This window comes from Andrographis paniculata, unplaced genomic scaffold (assembly GCF_009805555.1).
Source record: "Andrographis paniculata isolate CXL003 unplaced genomic scaffold, ASM980555v1 Contig55END, whole genome shotgun sequence".
NCBI classification, from domain to species: Eukaryota; Viridiplantae; Streptophyta; class Magnoliopsida; order Lamiales; family Acanthaceae; genus Andrographis; species Andrographis paniculata.
Window position 1 is genome coordinate 2,030,401 of NW_026137590.1, and position 15,134 is coordinate 2,045,534.

General features: G+C 28.7%; 2 protein-coding genes across 2 annotated transcripts; both read right to left on the reverse strand.

Annotated features, from left to right (window-relative positions):
• LOC127256122 (putative kinase-like protein TMKL1) lies at positions 1-2,732 on the reverse strand. Its single transcript, XM_051281961.1, has 2 exons — positions 1,975-2,732; positions 1-1,209 (listed from the first exon to the last, which is right to left on the reverse strand). The coding sequence occupies exons 1-2, from the start codon at positions 2,504-2,506 to the stop codon at positions 620-622; spliced, it is 1,122 nt and encodes a 373-aa protein (XP_051137918.1). The 5' UTR covers positions 2,507-2,732; the 3' UTR covers positions 1-619.
• A 3,870-nt stretch (positions 2,733-6,602) lies between these two features.
• On the reverse strand, positions 6,603-12,439 carry LOC127256383 (acid phosphatase 1-like). Its single transcript, XM_051282362.1, has 3 exons — positions 11,945-12,439; positions 8,013-8,222; positions 6,603-6,944 (listed from the first exon to the last, which is right to left on the reverse strand). The coding sequence occupies exons 1-3, from the start codon at positions 12,343-12,345 to the stop codon at positions 6,767-6,769; spliced, it is 789 nt and encodes a 262-aa protein (XP_051138319.1). The 5' UTR covers positions 12,346-12,439; the 3' UTR covers positions 6,603-6,766.
• Positions 12,440-15,134: the final 2,695 nt, after the last annotated feature.

The window sequence follows — 15,134 nt, forward strand, 5'->3', positions numbered from 1 at the left end:
GGTCCAAAATCAGCATTCAATAACTCAAAAGTTACATAATAAAATGCATGAATTTCATATCTCCGTCAATTCTTACAATTTTTCACTTACCAATGCGACTATGCAATTCTTACAATTTTCTCCGATCAATATAATCACCACTTAGGTAGTAATAACCTTAAAACTCTCACCATACAAGATGTCTCCGGCCGGCCGGCGCCAAGTCGATAGCCCCGGTACGCTCCTTGATGACCCCCAGGCCTCCCGGGGGGCAAGTCGAGACCCCCCCAACAATTGGGGGCCTCCCGGAAGGCAAATCGAGACCCCCCCAACTAATGGGGGCCTCCCAGAAGGCAAGTCGAGAGCCCCCCCCAACTAATGGGGTCGCTCGACAACACATCAATTTCTCGAAAGATCTAAAACCTCCCTTTTTTCCAGGATGGTTGAAAATTTCTCAAAGAGAACTACTCAATCGCAATCGATCTACATTTTTTCGATGGAGTTGACCTTGGCTAAGTCCACGCGCTATAAAAGTCAACCCCCGAGTCACTTTCAACCACATTGATCGAAAAAAAAAACACGAAGCTTTACATTCGCATCGCGAATTTTTCTCGTTTTTTTTTTTGAGGGATTTTTTTACTCACGCCCCGATCTCTTCGAGCCGGTCGACGACTTGCTTCATATGAGGCCGTAGGAGACGAGTCGCGGCGCAACAAGCCATTGCCAGCTGGAAAAATTTAAAGACGCGATCCCGAACGACCGCTCGCTCGTCGTCGGTTAGTCCCGAAAAAATTCCGGGATGGAACAGGGGGTCGACGCGATCGTCGAGAATCGCGGTGCTCGCCTCATCGAGAAGATGAGATTCGTGGCCCCGAGGCGGGTTCTTGTCGATCGGTTCTTTCCCCGTCAGAAGTTCGAGAAGGATCACGCCGAAGCTATAGACGTCGCTCTCCTCGCTCGCATCCTTCATTTTGATCAGCTCCGGCGGTTTGTATCCGTTCGACATTGATGCGTCGAGCATTTCTTGCCCCGCCGACGGAGTCAGGAGAAGATGTAATCCGAAATCCGAGACGTACGGGTTGTGGTTAGCGTCCAAGAACACGTTTTTCGACTTGAGGTTCCCGTGGATGACGGGATTCTCGAATGCCGTGTGGAGATGGTAAATTCCTCGAGCTATTCCGAGTGCGATCGCTCGGATTACCGGCCATTTGTGTGCATCGACATTCCCATCTGACCGGAAAAAACCAAAAAAAATTAAAATCAAAACTCGAGTCAAAAATTGGATTTATCACACCAAAGCGACGAATAGAAACAAGAAACCGAAACATAAATGCAATAATAATCAAGATATGGAAACAAAAGCGCGACAAAAACTACACGTAGAAGGATCGAAAGCACAACAACCAAATCTCAAAATTCTAAGGCTCTATTTACATTTTGTGACTCAATTTTTTGGCGCGCAAATTTCTCTCTAAAATATGTAACATCGAATATCATAAACATATTTTCTATACAAAATATCGCATCCAATACTAAATTACATCAAATCAAGTAACTATTTTAGTCAAAAAAAAAAATTTACTCTTCCCAAAACTCTCACCTTTCACCAACAAGGTTTGTCGATAAATCGAATACGACAAATGATCATAACAACAACGGCCATTTCGATTCAAGCTTCGATATGATCTAACTAACATTCTATAACTCAATCACATTCACATACACAATATATATACATACATACATATATATATATATATATAACAATTCAATCACATTCGAATTCGAATTCAAAGAACACCAAATCAAGCCAATCCAAGATCCCCCAAATCAATCTAACAAATCAAGCCTATAATCATCATCATCATCATCATTATCATCTCATTACACACAAAAACATCAAACACCACAAACAACAAGGATGCAATAAGATCATCAAACCAACAAAAGATTTCAGATTCAGATTAAGATTAAGATCAAGATTCGATTCTCAACCTCGTATGAAATCAGCCAAATTCCCACCCCTATAAAAGGGATGAACCATGAGCTTCTCCCCCCTCGCCCCCCCATAAAAAGCACACAAAGGCACCAAATTGGGGTGCCTAACACCCCCCAAAACCTCGACCTCTCTTAGAACATCGTCTTCCCCACTCACACTGCAAGTCGGCCTCAAGAACCTCAGCAATGCAAACCAGTTCGAATGCAATAAATACGCTCTGTACAAGGTTCCGTACGAGGATTTCCCGATAACCTCGCCAGGAGCATCCAAGATTTCCTCCACGCTGAGATTCTCACCTCCCTCAAACCTCATGAAATATTCCCCTGAAGAACGATTCTTCTCTAACCCTTCACCGATTTTGGAATCTCTCGAACGTTCTAGATCTTTCCGACCCGATTCTTCTCCCCCCTTTCTTCTCCTTCTTCTCAGACAACAATAGGTTGAGACGATGAGGATTGTTAGAAATAGGGCTGTAATAACGGCGATGATGATGATGATCAGTGTGTTGTGATGAAATTTGAACTTCATTTTTTTTGCATTTGGGAAAATCGAAAAGGGGTTTGGAGAAAGGGGGCCGACGAAATCTGGTTGGGAAAATTTGTGGAACGAAGAATTGAATTTTTTATTTTATATTTTTGGAAAATACTGACTGCAAAAGTTGTGGGTTTGGAGTTGGGGGTGGAGACAAATGTTTTAGTGAGAGAGAGAGGGGAGGAGTGAGAGAGTTACAGAAGACAAGAGTGGTGGAGGGAGACGAAGGGGAAAACCACTGACAGGTGGATCCATGTGGTGTTTTTTATGTGAAGATTTTGTATATTTCGCAATCAAGATTGAATTTTTATTATTTTTATTTTTAAAATTTTGTAGCAGGATTTTAACAAGAACAATTTCTGAATTTTTATAGTGAAATTTGAGAAATATTTTGGATGAATTCTGACTGATTTGAAAGCTTCTATTGTTGCAATTTTGACAGCTTTAGAACCATGCCTCTGTTATACCTTTTCTTGGAGAGATTTAGCCGACTCCCGGGATCCCGACTCTTGGGTATAATCTGGACCGTTGGTTTTCGGGCCTGGAAAATCAATGGTTTCGATTAACTCTGGTGTTCGGATCCTGGAGTGGTGTTTTGAGTATCTTTATGAAAGTACTTCAAATGAAAGTTTTCTAGAAATTGTAAAAAGTATTTTTTAAACAAAGGCGATATAAAAAGAATCTTAGGTGAAATATTTGCTTTTAAAGTTTTTACTCAAAACATATTCTTGGCAAATAAATATTTGGAAAAAAATTAATATTAGTTTCAAAATAAATAAAATTATTGATTTTGATCCTAATATAAAAATGATCCTTTTAGCTTTATTATAAATAATTTTATTAAATTTTGATCTCAATTCAAAAATCAATTAAAATTGACAATATGATCATAATGGAATCACTGCTACAGTTAACCTGGACAAACCACACCGTTTCAATTTCATATACAATAAATTGTTTATAATTTTTATTTTTATCCGTAATTTTTTAATCTTAATTATATTATTTAATTATTTTAATTATATCATAATTATTTTTAGTAATACACTTCTTATTTACTGATTATATATTATATAAATTCTCATATCTACAATAACGTGGACAATTTATCTGGGGACGGAGGAAGTAAAAAATTAACTAGTCTTTAATTATGACGTAACTAAACATTGAATATAATATTTGTATAGTAACTAATTATTATGTATAAATACGTTTCAAAATCATTTTTTATGTTTTTTTTTAAAAAAAATAATTATAATCTTCTCTATGTTCATTGAGTGAATATCCATTTAATTTTTATGTGTTAAATTTTGAATAATAATATAATATAATATTCATTGGTAATAAAAATCAAAAGAAAAAAAATAAAAATAAATTTTAATTAGTATGATATAATACAAATATAATAATATTTGTATAAAATATTATACAAATATAAAAATATTTTTAATGTTAAATAAAATAATATAAAAAATAAATAAATACATTATAAATGAACAAAAAGAGTTTTTTTTAACATATCACACGAAATAGCATTTATTTTATTTTATTTTATTTTATTTTATAAATTTACCAAATACTCTTATACAGCACATGCAGCTACAAAAATGCTTAAAAAATTATTAAATTTTGTAAAAATCAGACAAAATTATGTCGAAATAATAATAATAATAATAATAATAATAATAATAATAAAACATATCACGAGGCTCGCCACAAAATTTTAAGGCTTTTGAGCAATACATTTATAACTATATTAGGTTGACTTTATATCATTGACTTTCAATATATAAAATTTAAAATAAACAATAAGCGCGTCAATAATAATAATAATAATAATAATAATAAAGTGGAAAAATATATACTATTTTATTATAAATAATTATTAATAAGGCCAACTAATAATTTTGATAGAGTCATATCTTACCTTATTTACATTGCATGGTAGTTAGGTGACTAAATAATGATCCCCACCCAAGCGTTTAATTTTTTTTTTATTTATTATTATTTTAAGAATTTTATAATCTCAGTTCGCCTCTAAGAGTCCTATTTACTTTTTACGTGTTAATATTTGAATATTAATTATTATATCTAAACATAGTAGAAATCAAGATAAATGGACAAAAACACTTCTATTAGTGTCTTATAATGCTATTATAATGACATTTGTACAAAAAATTATACAAATATATATATATATTTGTGGTGAAATAGTTACGATTCTCTATTCTGCAAAAATAAATTTATTTGATTTGGATACGAATTTTAATATAATGTGTACTTTTTGTCTTTTTATAGTAAGAAAACTAAAAAATGGTGAAAATAGTACTTCCTCCGTTGCAAATGTTGCACAATATTTGATTTCGACACGGTAATTTAGGATAATAGTAATAAGTAGAATAATTTGATAATTATGTGATATAATGAGAAAGAAATGTATATATTTATTTATTTATTTTGATGATGTGATGAGATAAAATGTGAGGTAAAAATTAATAGTGTGTTTGTTTGGGAGTTTGAATTTTGGATCGTGATTTGAATAGTAAAAAATTTGAATTGAAATAGTATTATGACGTGATTTAAATAAGTATTGATGTGATATTTTGAATTTAATTTTTTTTTTAGTATAATATAAAAAATAAAAAATAAGTGTTTGATTTGATATTTTTGAGAGAAAAAATTTGTATGAATAGTCGTAAATTTGTCAAATTAAATTCTTCAAACAAACATACCATAAATATATTAAATTATTTTCTATTTTAAAAATATTTGTTTGATGTTTGAAATAGAACAAAAAGAAAATATTGAAGAATATTTGGAAAGAAAAGAGTAAAAATTAGTAAAATTTTTTGCTAAAAGAATGTCTATTATTTATAACAGATTAAAAAAGAAAAGAGTACAGCCTCAATAAAAATATTCAGCACTCATGCTCTGATGTTTAACAACTAATTACAATTAAACATATTATTTAATAATAAAATTTAAAATAATAAAATTTTAACTACTCTGAGTATTTTTTTTTATTATTATTATGACATGGAAAGTATATTATACTCCCTCCGTCCACTTAGAAAGTATACATATTTTTATTTTGGGACGTCCAATTACAAAGTAACTATTTCATTAAATACTCCATTTTTTTTTCACAAATACCCTTACTTTACATCACATTATTACTTTTATACGAAAAAAGTAAGGACAAAAATGTCATTTTACTACTTTTACCTACCCACTATAATTAAAATACTATTATTCCTTAATCTCCGCGCCAAAAGTAATTGTATACTTTTAGCTTGGACGGAGGGAGTAGTATTTATATACAGTAATTTATTATTGTTTCTTTAAAAATATTTATATCATATATTACATATAAATAAAAAAAAGTTATATTCAAAATCTCATATCAAATATATTATATAAATCAATTGTTTCAATTCAATTTTGTTTGGTTGTGATTTGGAATTGATTTGAAATAAAATGTTGATTAATATGTTTGTTTAAATAGTATTTTAATATAATATTCTATGAGAAAAAATAATGTATATATATATTTTTTATTTTAAAACTATATTAAATAAATAATATTGATTTTAGTTAAAAAATAGTAAAAGAACTAACATAAATGAACATATGACTTATTTTCCCCCTCTCATTTTTTAATGGATAATAATTGACATGTCTCAATTAAACTAAATATTTGTTGTGTGCCAATATATTTATATATTTAATTTTTTGTGGTTGATTTCATTTAATGGCAACATTTACATAAGAGGATATATGTCTTTGTAGGGCTGTGCTGTCTCTGTCTCTTAATTCTTGATCATTAGTTATTTTATTTCTCTATAAATATGTAAATCATAATAGAAAAATGCACTAAATCATCAATAAGAAAAAATAATTTTTAATCTGGATAAATAAAATTTTATATTAAATATAAAGAATCGCATCAATGAAAATAATCGGATGAATACACCCAAAAGTTAAAATAAAATTCTATTTTATCTAGAAGATTTTTAATTTAAACATAAAAAAAACATACAAATTTTGAAATATTATTATTTATGTGTGTTTTTTGAATGACAGGCACAAAACCAAAAACACCCATAATTATGTACAAATCTTTTATCTAAATCAGTTATTACAATGAAATTCGTCAATAATCACATTTTGATTTATGATACTCGATGAAGACAAGTTTTCTACCGATATATATATGAATGAAAAGAAAAAAAAAAAAAAAAAAGAAAGATCGGTAACTCAAGGAATATAATACATAGGATTAGGTAGCTTGAACGATCGTTGGGACATTGCCGAGCCCAACAAATCACTCCATTGATCTCCCGAATTTCCCAATATCCGAAATCCCTCTTCGACAAGCTCATTTCGCTTAATTGATTTGAATTCTACTGCCGTCTTCCCATGATCCTCCGTAGATCTGCATAATTTACGCATGATTAACTTCAAAGATTTTACGAATATAACATAGTAACTCATGTTTATTAAAATAACTTATGATTTCAATAATAATAATAATAATAATAATAATAAAAAGGAAATAAATATGCTTATAGTAACAATTTAGCATTAACTTAATTAGTAAAATTTTATTTTATAATTTACTATTGTATCAGTTGGAGTAATGTTTTCTAGCATAAAATCTTGATAAAGTAAGGATTTTGTATATATATTTTTACTAATACAACCTATTATTATTATTATAATTATTATTATTCACTATAAAAAAATAATATATTTGTAACGGAATTCCGTCCCTAAAGTTCACGTAGGTAACGTAATTTTGTTCCTAATTCCGTCTTTAATGTCATTAGTAACGGAAAAAATAGATTTAGAGACAAAAAAGTTTTGTTACAAAAATGATTTTTTCTTGTAGTGATTATTATTATTATTATTATTATTATAATTATTAGTATTATTATTATTCCGTTCATCCTTTAAGTAGATATCCGTTTATTTTTTGCACGGAGTTTAAAGTATATTAGTATTATATCAAAATATAGTAGAAATAAAATAAAAATAGTTAAAATAACCTTATTAGTAAATGTAACGACATTTATCTAATATATTATAAATTATAAGGGTATTTGTAATGTTAAGTAAATAGTACAATTATTTAAAAAAAGAAATACCCCCTCCGTCCCATTGAAATGTTGTCATTTTTCATTTTCGTCCGTTCCAAAATAAGGTTACTATTTCCTAATTTAGTAACTGTACTACTTACCTAACATAATAAATACCCTTTCAACTTACACTATATTACATAAATGTCATTACTTTTATATTAGACAATACTAATAGGGGTATTTTTGTCTTTTTTACTACAATCCATTATAATACTAATATTAAAAAATCTACTTGCAAAAAGTAAACAACAACCTTGCATCAGAACGGAGGGAGTAACTACTTTGTTATGAGACGAACCAAATTAAAAAATAAATAATTTGTTAAGTGACGGATAATTATTACTATTATTATTATAAATTACCTCATTATGAGCTTAGTCCAGTGGTGAAATCCAGCTTGTAATAAATTATCAACTGTAATATTGCGGTGGCCTTCACTTCTGCCCGTCAACAAAATGACCACAAAACCTAAATTTAGGACTTCCTCGTATAGTTTCAAACTTGCTTTTATCGACGCTGCTGCTCCACTCTCCACCCATTCATCGAATTTTTTGCTATCAAACTTTTCTGATCTAAATTAAAACAAGAACCCATATAAGTCAAATAATATACTCCCTCCGTCCCGGTGCAAGATTGTCGTTTACTTTTTACACATAAATTTTTGAATATTAGTATTATAATGGGTTGCAGTGAAAAAGACAAAAATACCTCTGTTAGTATTGTGTAATATAAAAGTAATGGTATTTGTGTAATACAGTGTAAGTTGGAAGGGTATTTATTATGTTAGGTAGGTAGTATAATTACTAAATTAGAAAATAGTAACCTTATTTTGGGATGGACGAAAATGGAAAATGACACCCTTTTAATGGGACGGAGGGAGTATATATATATATAATTAGATGTAATATTTCCATGAAATAATTGTTATTTACTCCCCCGTCCCAAAAGTATAATCTTATTGTGTTGAGTACGAGATTTAAAAAATATTGATATTATATTGGTAGTTGGTAAAAAGTAAGAATAAATAATTTTTTTGCCCTTGTGAGTATATTAGTGTAAAAAGTAGTGACAATTGTGTAATAATAATGAAAAAGTAGGAATAATTTTATGGTGATATAATTATTTATGGAAATAAGACTATTGTTTTGAAACAGATAAAAATGGTAAATAAGACTATTTTATTGGGACTGTGAGTATTTTTTTTTCATAGAAATAGTGAGAATTAATATTAGAAACAAACTTTTAAAAAAGTAAAAAAGAATATAGTCATAATTGTAGTGACAATATTGAAAATAGTTCTATAAGTGCGGATTTGTTCTTCTAATTATTATTATTATTATTATTATTATTTTAATGTATGTATAAAAAAATCGTATAAGTAATATAGAAATACATATTTTATGTTGAATGTTACTTTTTGTGAAAAGATAAAATAAGTATATTGGAATCGTGTCGGAAAAAGAATTTGTGGGCAAACAATTCCACTAAAGAAATAAATTTATTTATATTTATATTTTATTTTTATATTGTTGATATAATATTGTTGATATAATATTTTATTAAAAAAAATAATTATTGAATGCATAATAATAAATTTTAATTTGAAATAAAAAAAACCAAAGTATATAATGAGAATTGTATAATAAATATATTTTAAAAAATCTTAAAAAGAAATTACTATATTAGTACAACTTTATCATACTGTTGTTTTCAATTTCAGTGGAGAGTCTCTCATTTTCGACTCTAATATATGAATAAAATCAAATATAAATATAAATATAAATTTATTAAATTTAAAACTAAATATCTAAAATATTTTAACATATACAATTTATTATTATATTAGTTATGTAAATGTGCATTTCACACAATAATTTTTTGTTAAAAAAACTACTACGAATAATGTTAAAATTTTCAACTATATATATAAATCGAGAGAAAATTGTAAAAAATAAAAATAAAAATATAATCACGTATATCCAATTATTATTTTTTTATTTATTTATCTCAGAGTCAAAGGATATCCTATATGCTTGCGAAAGTCATTATTTATGCTTTGTCTTTTTGTTTTGTGAAAACAAACCAACATTATTTTTTTTAAAAAAAATTACTAATATATTATACATATTTATTATTTTTATATTTATACAAATTTCTTTTAACTTACTTTTAAAAAAAATATTCTTTCAAACTATTTCACAAAACAAATTCACTAATAAGTAATATAGTTTTGCTAATATTATTTATTTGTATTTTAGAATTAGTTTTGCTAATATTATTTATTTGTATTTTTAAAATAGCAATGTTTAACTATTACTGCTAATTTCCATTCTATATTTATTATACATCATTTACTCGTTTGAATTTTTAAAAATACCCTAATAACTTACATTTTTTTTTTTAATAAATAATTCATATTTGTTAATCTATGTGTGACTTAAAACCAGAGACGGATGCAGTTGATCCACCAAAAAAAATTAAAAATAATATTAATTATCACTAAATTATAAATATATCCTTAAATATTAGTTTTATTTTTATTTTATGAATCAGTTTCGACCCACCAAAAAAATTATTGATATCTTGCTTTTTTCCCTCAAATCGACTTTCCTCTTTTAATAAAAAAATATTGCAATTACTTGTATAATTTATATTCTACAGAATTGTCCGAAGCAAAATTGATGATTTTCGAATTATTATTAGGTAATTTCATTATTGATGTTTAATGTGATTTGAAGAATTTAAATAAACTTTCTATCAAACTTGTTGAGACAAAGAAAAATAGCAACTGCAAACGTAGAAAAATCATTTTCAACTATAACCATCATAAAAAAAAATTACAGAATAGCATGGAAGAGTAATTATTAAACGATTGTTTCATTATTTTTTTTAGAAAGAGATGTGTTTACGAAAGTTATTATAAATGTTATTGTCAGCCGATACCAAAATATAAGATTTCGTCGTGAACACTTATAACTATTTTGATGTATAAGTGATTGTTAATTTCAAATTTCGTATTTTTATAATATAAATTTTTGTTGATATATTTATTTTAATTTAATTATATTAATTTATTGACCCACCAAATTCAAAATTCTAGATCCTCTACGGGGTAAAACGGACTACAATTGCCGGGAGGAGAGAATAATAATAATAATGGAAGGGTTTAAACACATGTTGGATTTAATAAAAACACATTATATTTGTTCGCATATTATATAAAAGTATGTCCGTTAAATGTGATATGTGAAACTATATAATGTTAATTATTTATATTATATTAATTAATACTCTCTTAGTCATGTAAAAATATGTCAATTTGATCGGAAATAAATTTTTAAAAAAGTGAAAAAAATAATTTTTTTTTTCCTTTATAGTAAACAAAAAGTACAAAAATTGGTACTTTTTTACTAAAAAAGAGAAACGACAATAAATTTGAAGAACAACTAAAAGAGAAAAATAAAAATAAATTTGGATGACAGAACGTACATTGTAATATAACTTGTTGTCTGCTAGCACTATATGCTGGCAGCACCACAATAAATTATACTACGTCCTTCCGGCTCTAAGGTCCTATTTATTTTTTGCGTATTCATCGTTGAATATAAATTATTATATCAAAATATAGTACAAATTAAGAAAAATTTTTTACAAAAATAGTTCCATTAGTGTCTTATAATATTAATAAAAGGACATTTGTAAAAAATTTATATAAACATAAAAATATTTTTAATGTTAAATACAATGACATAAAATATAAATTTGACTCTTAAAGGCGAACAGAGGAAGTAAAATTTAGCACCGTAACATAATACTCCCTCCGTCGGTTTATTGACGGTGGGACCAAAAAGATAAAGTTTGATTATATTGAGATAAAAAATGATGAATTTTTGTTATATTAAGACTAAAATTGATAAATTTTTTATATAGAGACCAAAATTAATGAATTTTTGTTATATTGAGACTATGATTTTTTCCCTAATTTTAATACTCCCCGTTCCGTTGGAAGGGTAACGTTTGTTTTTTGCACGAATATTTTTAATATTATTATTATATTTGATTGTAATAAAAAGACAAAAATATTTCTATTAGTATTGTATAATATAAAAATAATGATATTTGTGTAATATATTGTAAGTTGAAAGAATATTTATTATGTTAAATAGGCAGTACAATTACTAAATTAAAAAATAGTAACCTAGTACGAAAATAAAAAATGATAAGCTGGTTGGTACTTATGGGACTGAGAGAGTAATAATAATAACCAGAAAATAAAAAATAAAAAATGACGTACCCGAAACCATGGCGTGCATAGTACGGAAGATTAGAAAGGAGAGTCTCATCGACGTCGAAAATCCAGACATCCTTCCCATCCCCGGTCAGGTTCACACTTCTCGCAAACGCTCCGGCATCATCGGACACCCTTCCGACATCCATGTCGTACCCCTTCCCACTCAGCATATACTCCTGCACATACTCCACGCACTCCTCCGGAACCGTCCTCCACCAACGCCCCGCATTGTCCGCCGCCGTCATCCAGGCGGCGCAGTGCGATTCGCCTTCAATTTGGGGCAATTCGATCAACCTAGGGTTTGCAGACCAATAATCGTCCTCGGAATTGGGAAATCCTTCCGACACAGCGACGGCGAGGACGAGAATCGACGAAATTACAAAAACTTTTTGAGGCGAATTCATCGGATTTCGAAGAACTTTGCTGAGAATTTGACGAAGAATTGGATTGGGGATTTTTGGAGAGTTTTTGTTGTTTGGGGGTTTAATGTGTACGGCGTCGGCGTGCGAGTTAAGTAATTTAATGGAGATTGTCTGTGGGGAGACATTATTGAAATCTTGGTGGTCGGTCGGCTCGGCCGTGCGGCCAATAGGATTGCGCCAGGTGGTCCTGGATTTGTTGTTTGGCAAAGTTCCATGGTTTCCGACGCCAGATGAATCTTTGCCGTTGGGATTAAAGTCGTTGGAAAATTGACGGTCACGATTGGTTTGGTTGTGAAGCCCCTGGAGCTTGCTTCCATGAGGTCTTTTGTATTATTTGATTTTGTTGATTTTTTTTTGAATTAGCCATTTTTATATTTGGATAAATGTTTGTTTACCTTCCTTTTTATTTTTTTAACTAATATTAGTATTAAATACTTTCTCTCTCTGGCTCTAATGTTATATTTATTTATTTATTTTTGTTAATTTTTGAATATTAATTATTAGTATAAATTAAGAAAGAATGTCAAAATATTTCCATTAGAGTTACTTATAAAAAGATATTTGTAAAAAAAAATATATAAATATAAAAATATTTTTAATATTAAATTGTAAAAATTAAATATGACCCTTAAATAAAATACCGAAAAAATATTAATTTTTATACTGAAATATTGATAGATTGGATTATAAAAGATCATTTGAATATCATATTTTATTTTATACGAAAAAATAATATATTTTGATAAAAATTGGGATAATTGCTTAATAAAGAGCTAAAAATATTTTAAGAGGTTCTATTGTTGTCAAATATTTAAAATATACTATATCAGTACATATTTTTAGTAAAAATCTTAGATTTAAAAATTTTATTTTTTAATTACAAAATTCAATACAAAATATTTCAAACACAAACACACACTCCGAGAATGAAAATAAAAAAATAGAAGAAATAATTGCTATTACCAATGTATTTGCTTATTCATAAATTTCATCAACGTTATGAATATTTCAATAATATTCTCTATAAACCAGTAATCTAAAAAATATACATTGGATATTTTCATAAACAAAAATTTCCAATGGAATATAAATAATATATAACATAAGATCAATATAATAAGAAATAATGTTATCGCGCTTCATTTTGTTTGATTGCGATTTAAAACAAAATACTGATTTCAATTTTTATTTAGGGTAAATTGTTTAGTCTCATAACTGGATCCCTTATCATTTTAGTCGCATAAGTGAAGCCAGTCGTAAACTACTCCTATAAGTGAAAAAATTTCGCTGTTTTAGTCCTCGGCGCCGGATACCCGTGTGGCTCACCGGAGGTCATGTGTCCGCCAGGTCAGCGACACTTGGCGCACACATGAATTTTATTTTATTTTTTTAATTTTTTTTAAATTTTATAAAAATTTATTTTTAATTTTTTTTATTTGATCAAATTGAAAAAAAAAAATTAAAAAAAAAATAAATAAAATCCATCTGTCTGCCGGGTGTCGCTGACTTGACAGGACACTTGGCAGACACGTGGTTTCCGGCGAGCCACGCGGACCTCTCCGGCGCCGGAGGATTAAAACAACGAAAATTTTCGACGTAATGGACTAGTTTGTAAGAGGCTCCACTTAGGAGACTAAGAGGTCAGTTAGGAGATTAAAAAATGATAATTTACCCTTATGCTTTAACATGTTGTTTTTATAAAAAAAAAATACAGAATAAATAATACAGATTTGAAATTCAAATCACAACCAAAGAGATTAAAAATAAACATGTATATAGAAAAGAGAAAGAAGAAAAAGAATACATAAAAAAAAAATGATACTTTATTTCACAACCGATTAAGAGCTTCATATGCGGAAAATCCATAAATTTGCAACGCATCATTTCCATTTAAAAGAAGCCTATCTCGAACCTTCTCCTTGTTCATCGCATCCAAGCACGGGCGAAGGTCATCCGTGCATCCGACAAGAAGATCATAAGTCGCCGTTTGAGGATCATGGTCGTCTTCAACCTCACTAATCGCATATTTGAAAGATCTGACAGCCAATTCGTACGATGTTTTGCATTCTTTAAAGACAGCCTTAACCTTGGGATTAATCTTGGGATTCGCGAGCTTTTCAATGATGTAAGCCCGGGTGCCCGTAGTGTTTGCTTGCCCGGCCTTCATGATCGCGATCGATAGATTGTAAATATTTTTGGAAAATGCGATTTGGGGATCTGATCCGAGGACATGAGTGCACGTATTGCAGTTAAAACTCAAAGATGTGTTGCAACATACTTGTTCGATTAGGGGAGAATACGACGACGGGGATTGAGCAAATCCGTGAATAGTTAATGGAAATACGATCGAGACAAAGATGAAGAAGTATTCGAAAAAAATGATGTCTTGTGAGGACAACATTATTGGAATGAATTTTTTTTTTTGGCAATGAATGGAATTCTTGCATGTTTATATATAGAGAGACAATAGGGAAGATGTAGAATTGGGGTTGGATTGATTTTGTTAGAGGAAATTGGGAGAGTTTTTGGTAATTTTAGGTAGAGATTTAGTTAAGAGAAGACCTAAAAATTTGGAGGAATTTTTCAATGTGTTTTTTTTTTTTTTAATTGTGAAAAATAAATATATAATTTAATTTCCTAAAAGTGGGAAGATTCATTGTATTATTTTGTGGATTTGGTGAAAAAAATAAAAAATGATTGAATAATGTGGTACACAAATTTTGGTGTGTGGTTTCATAAAATTTTGTTGTGGTTCAATATAAATTTTAAAA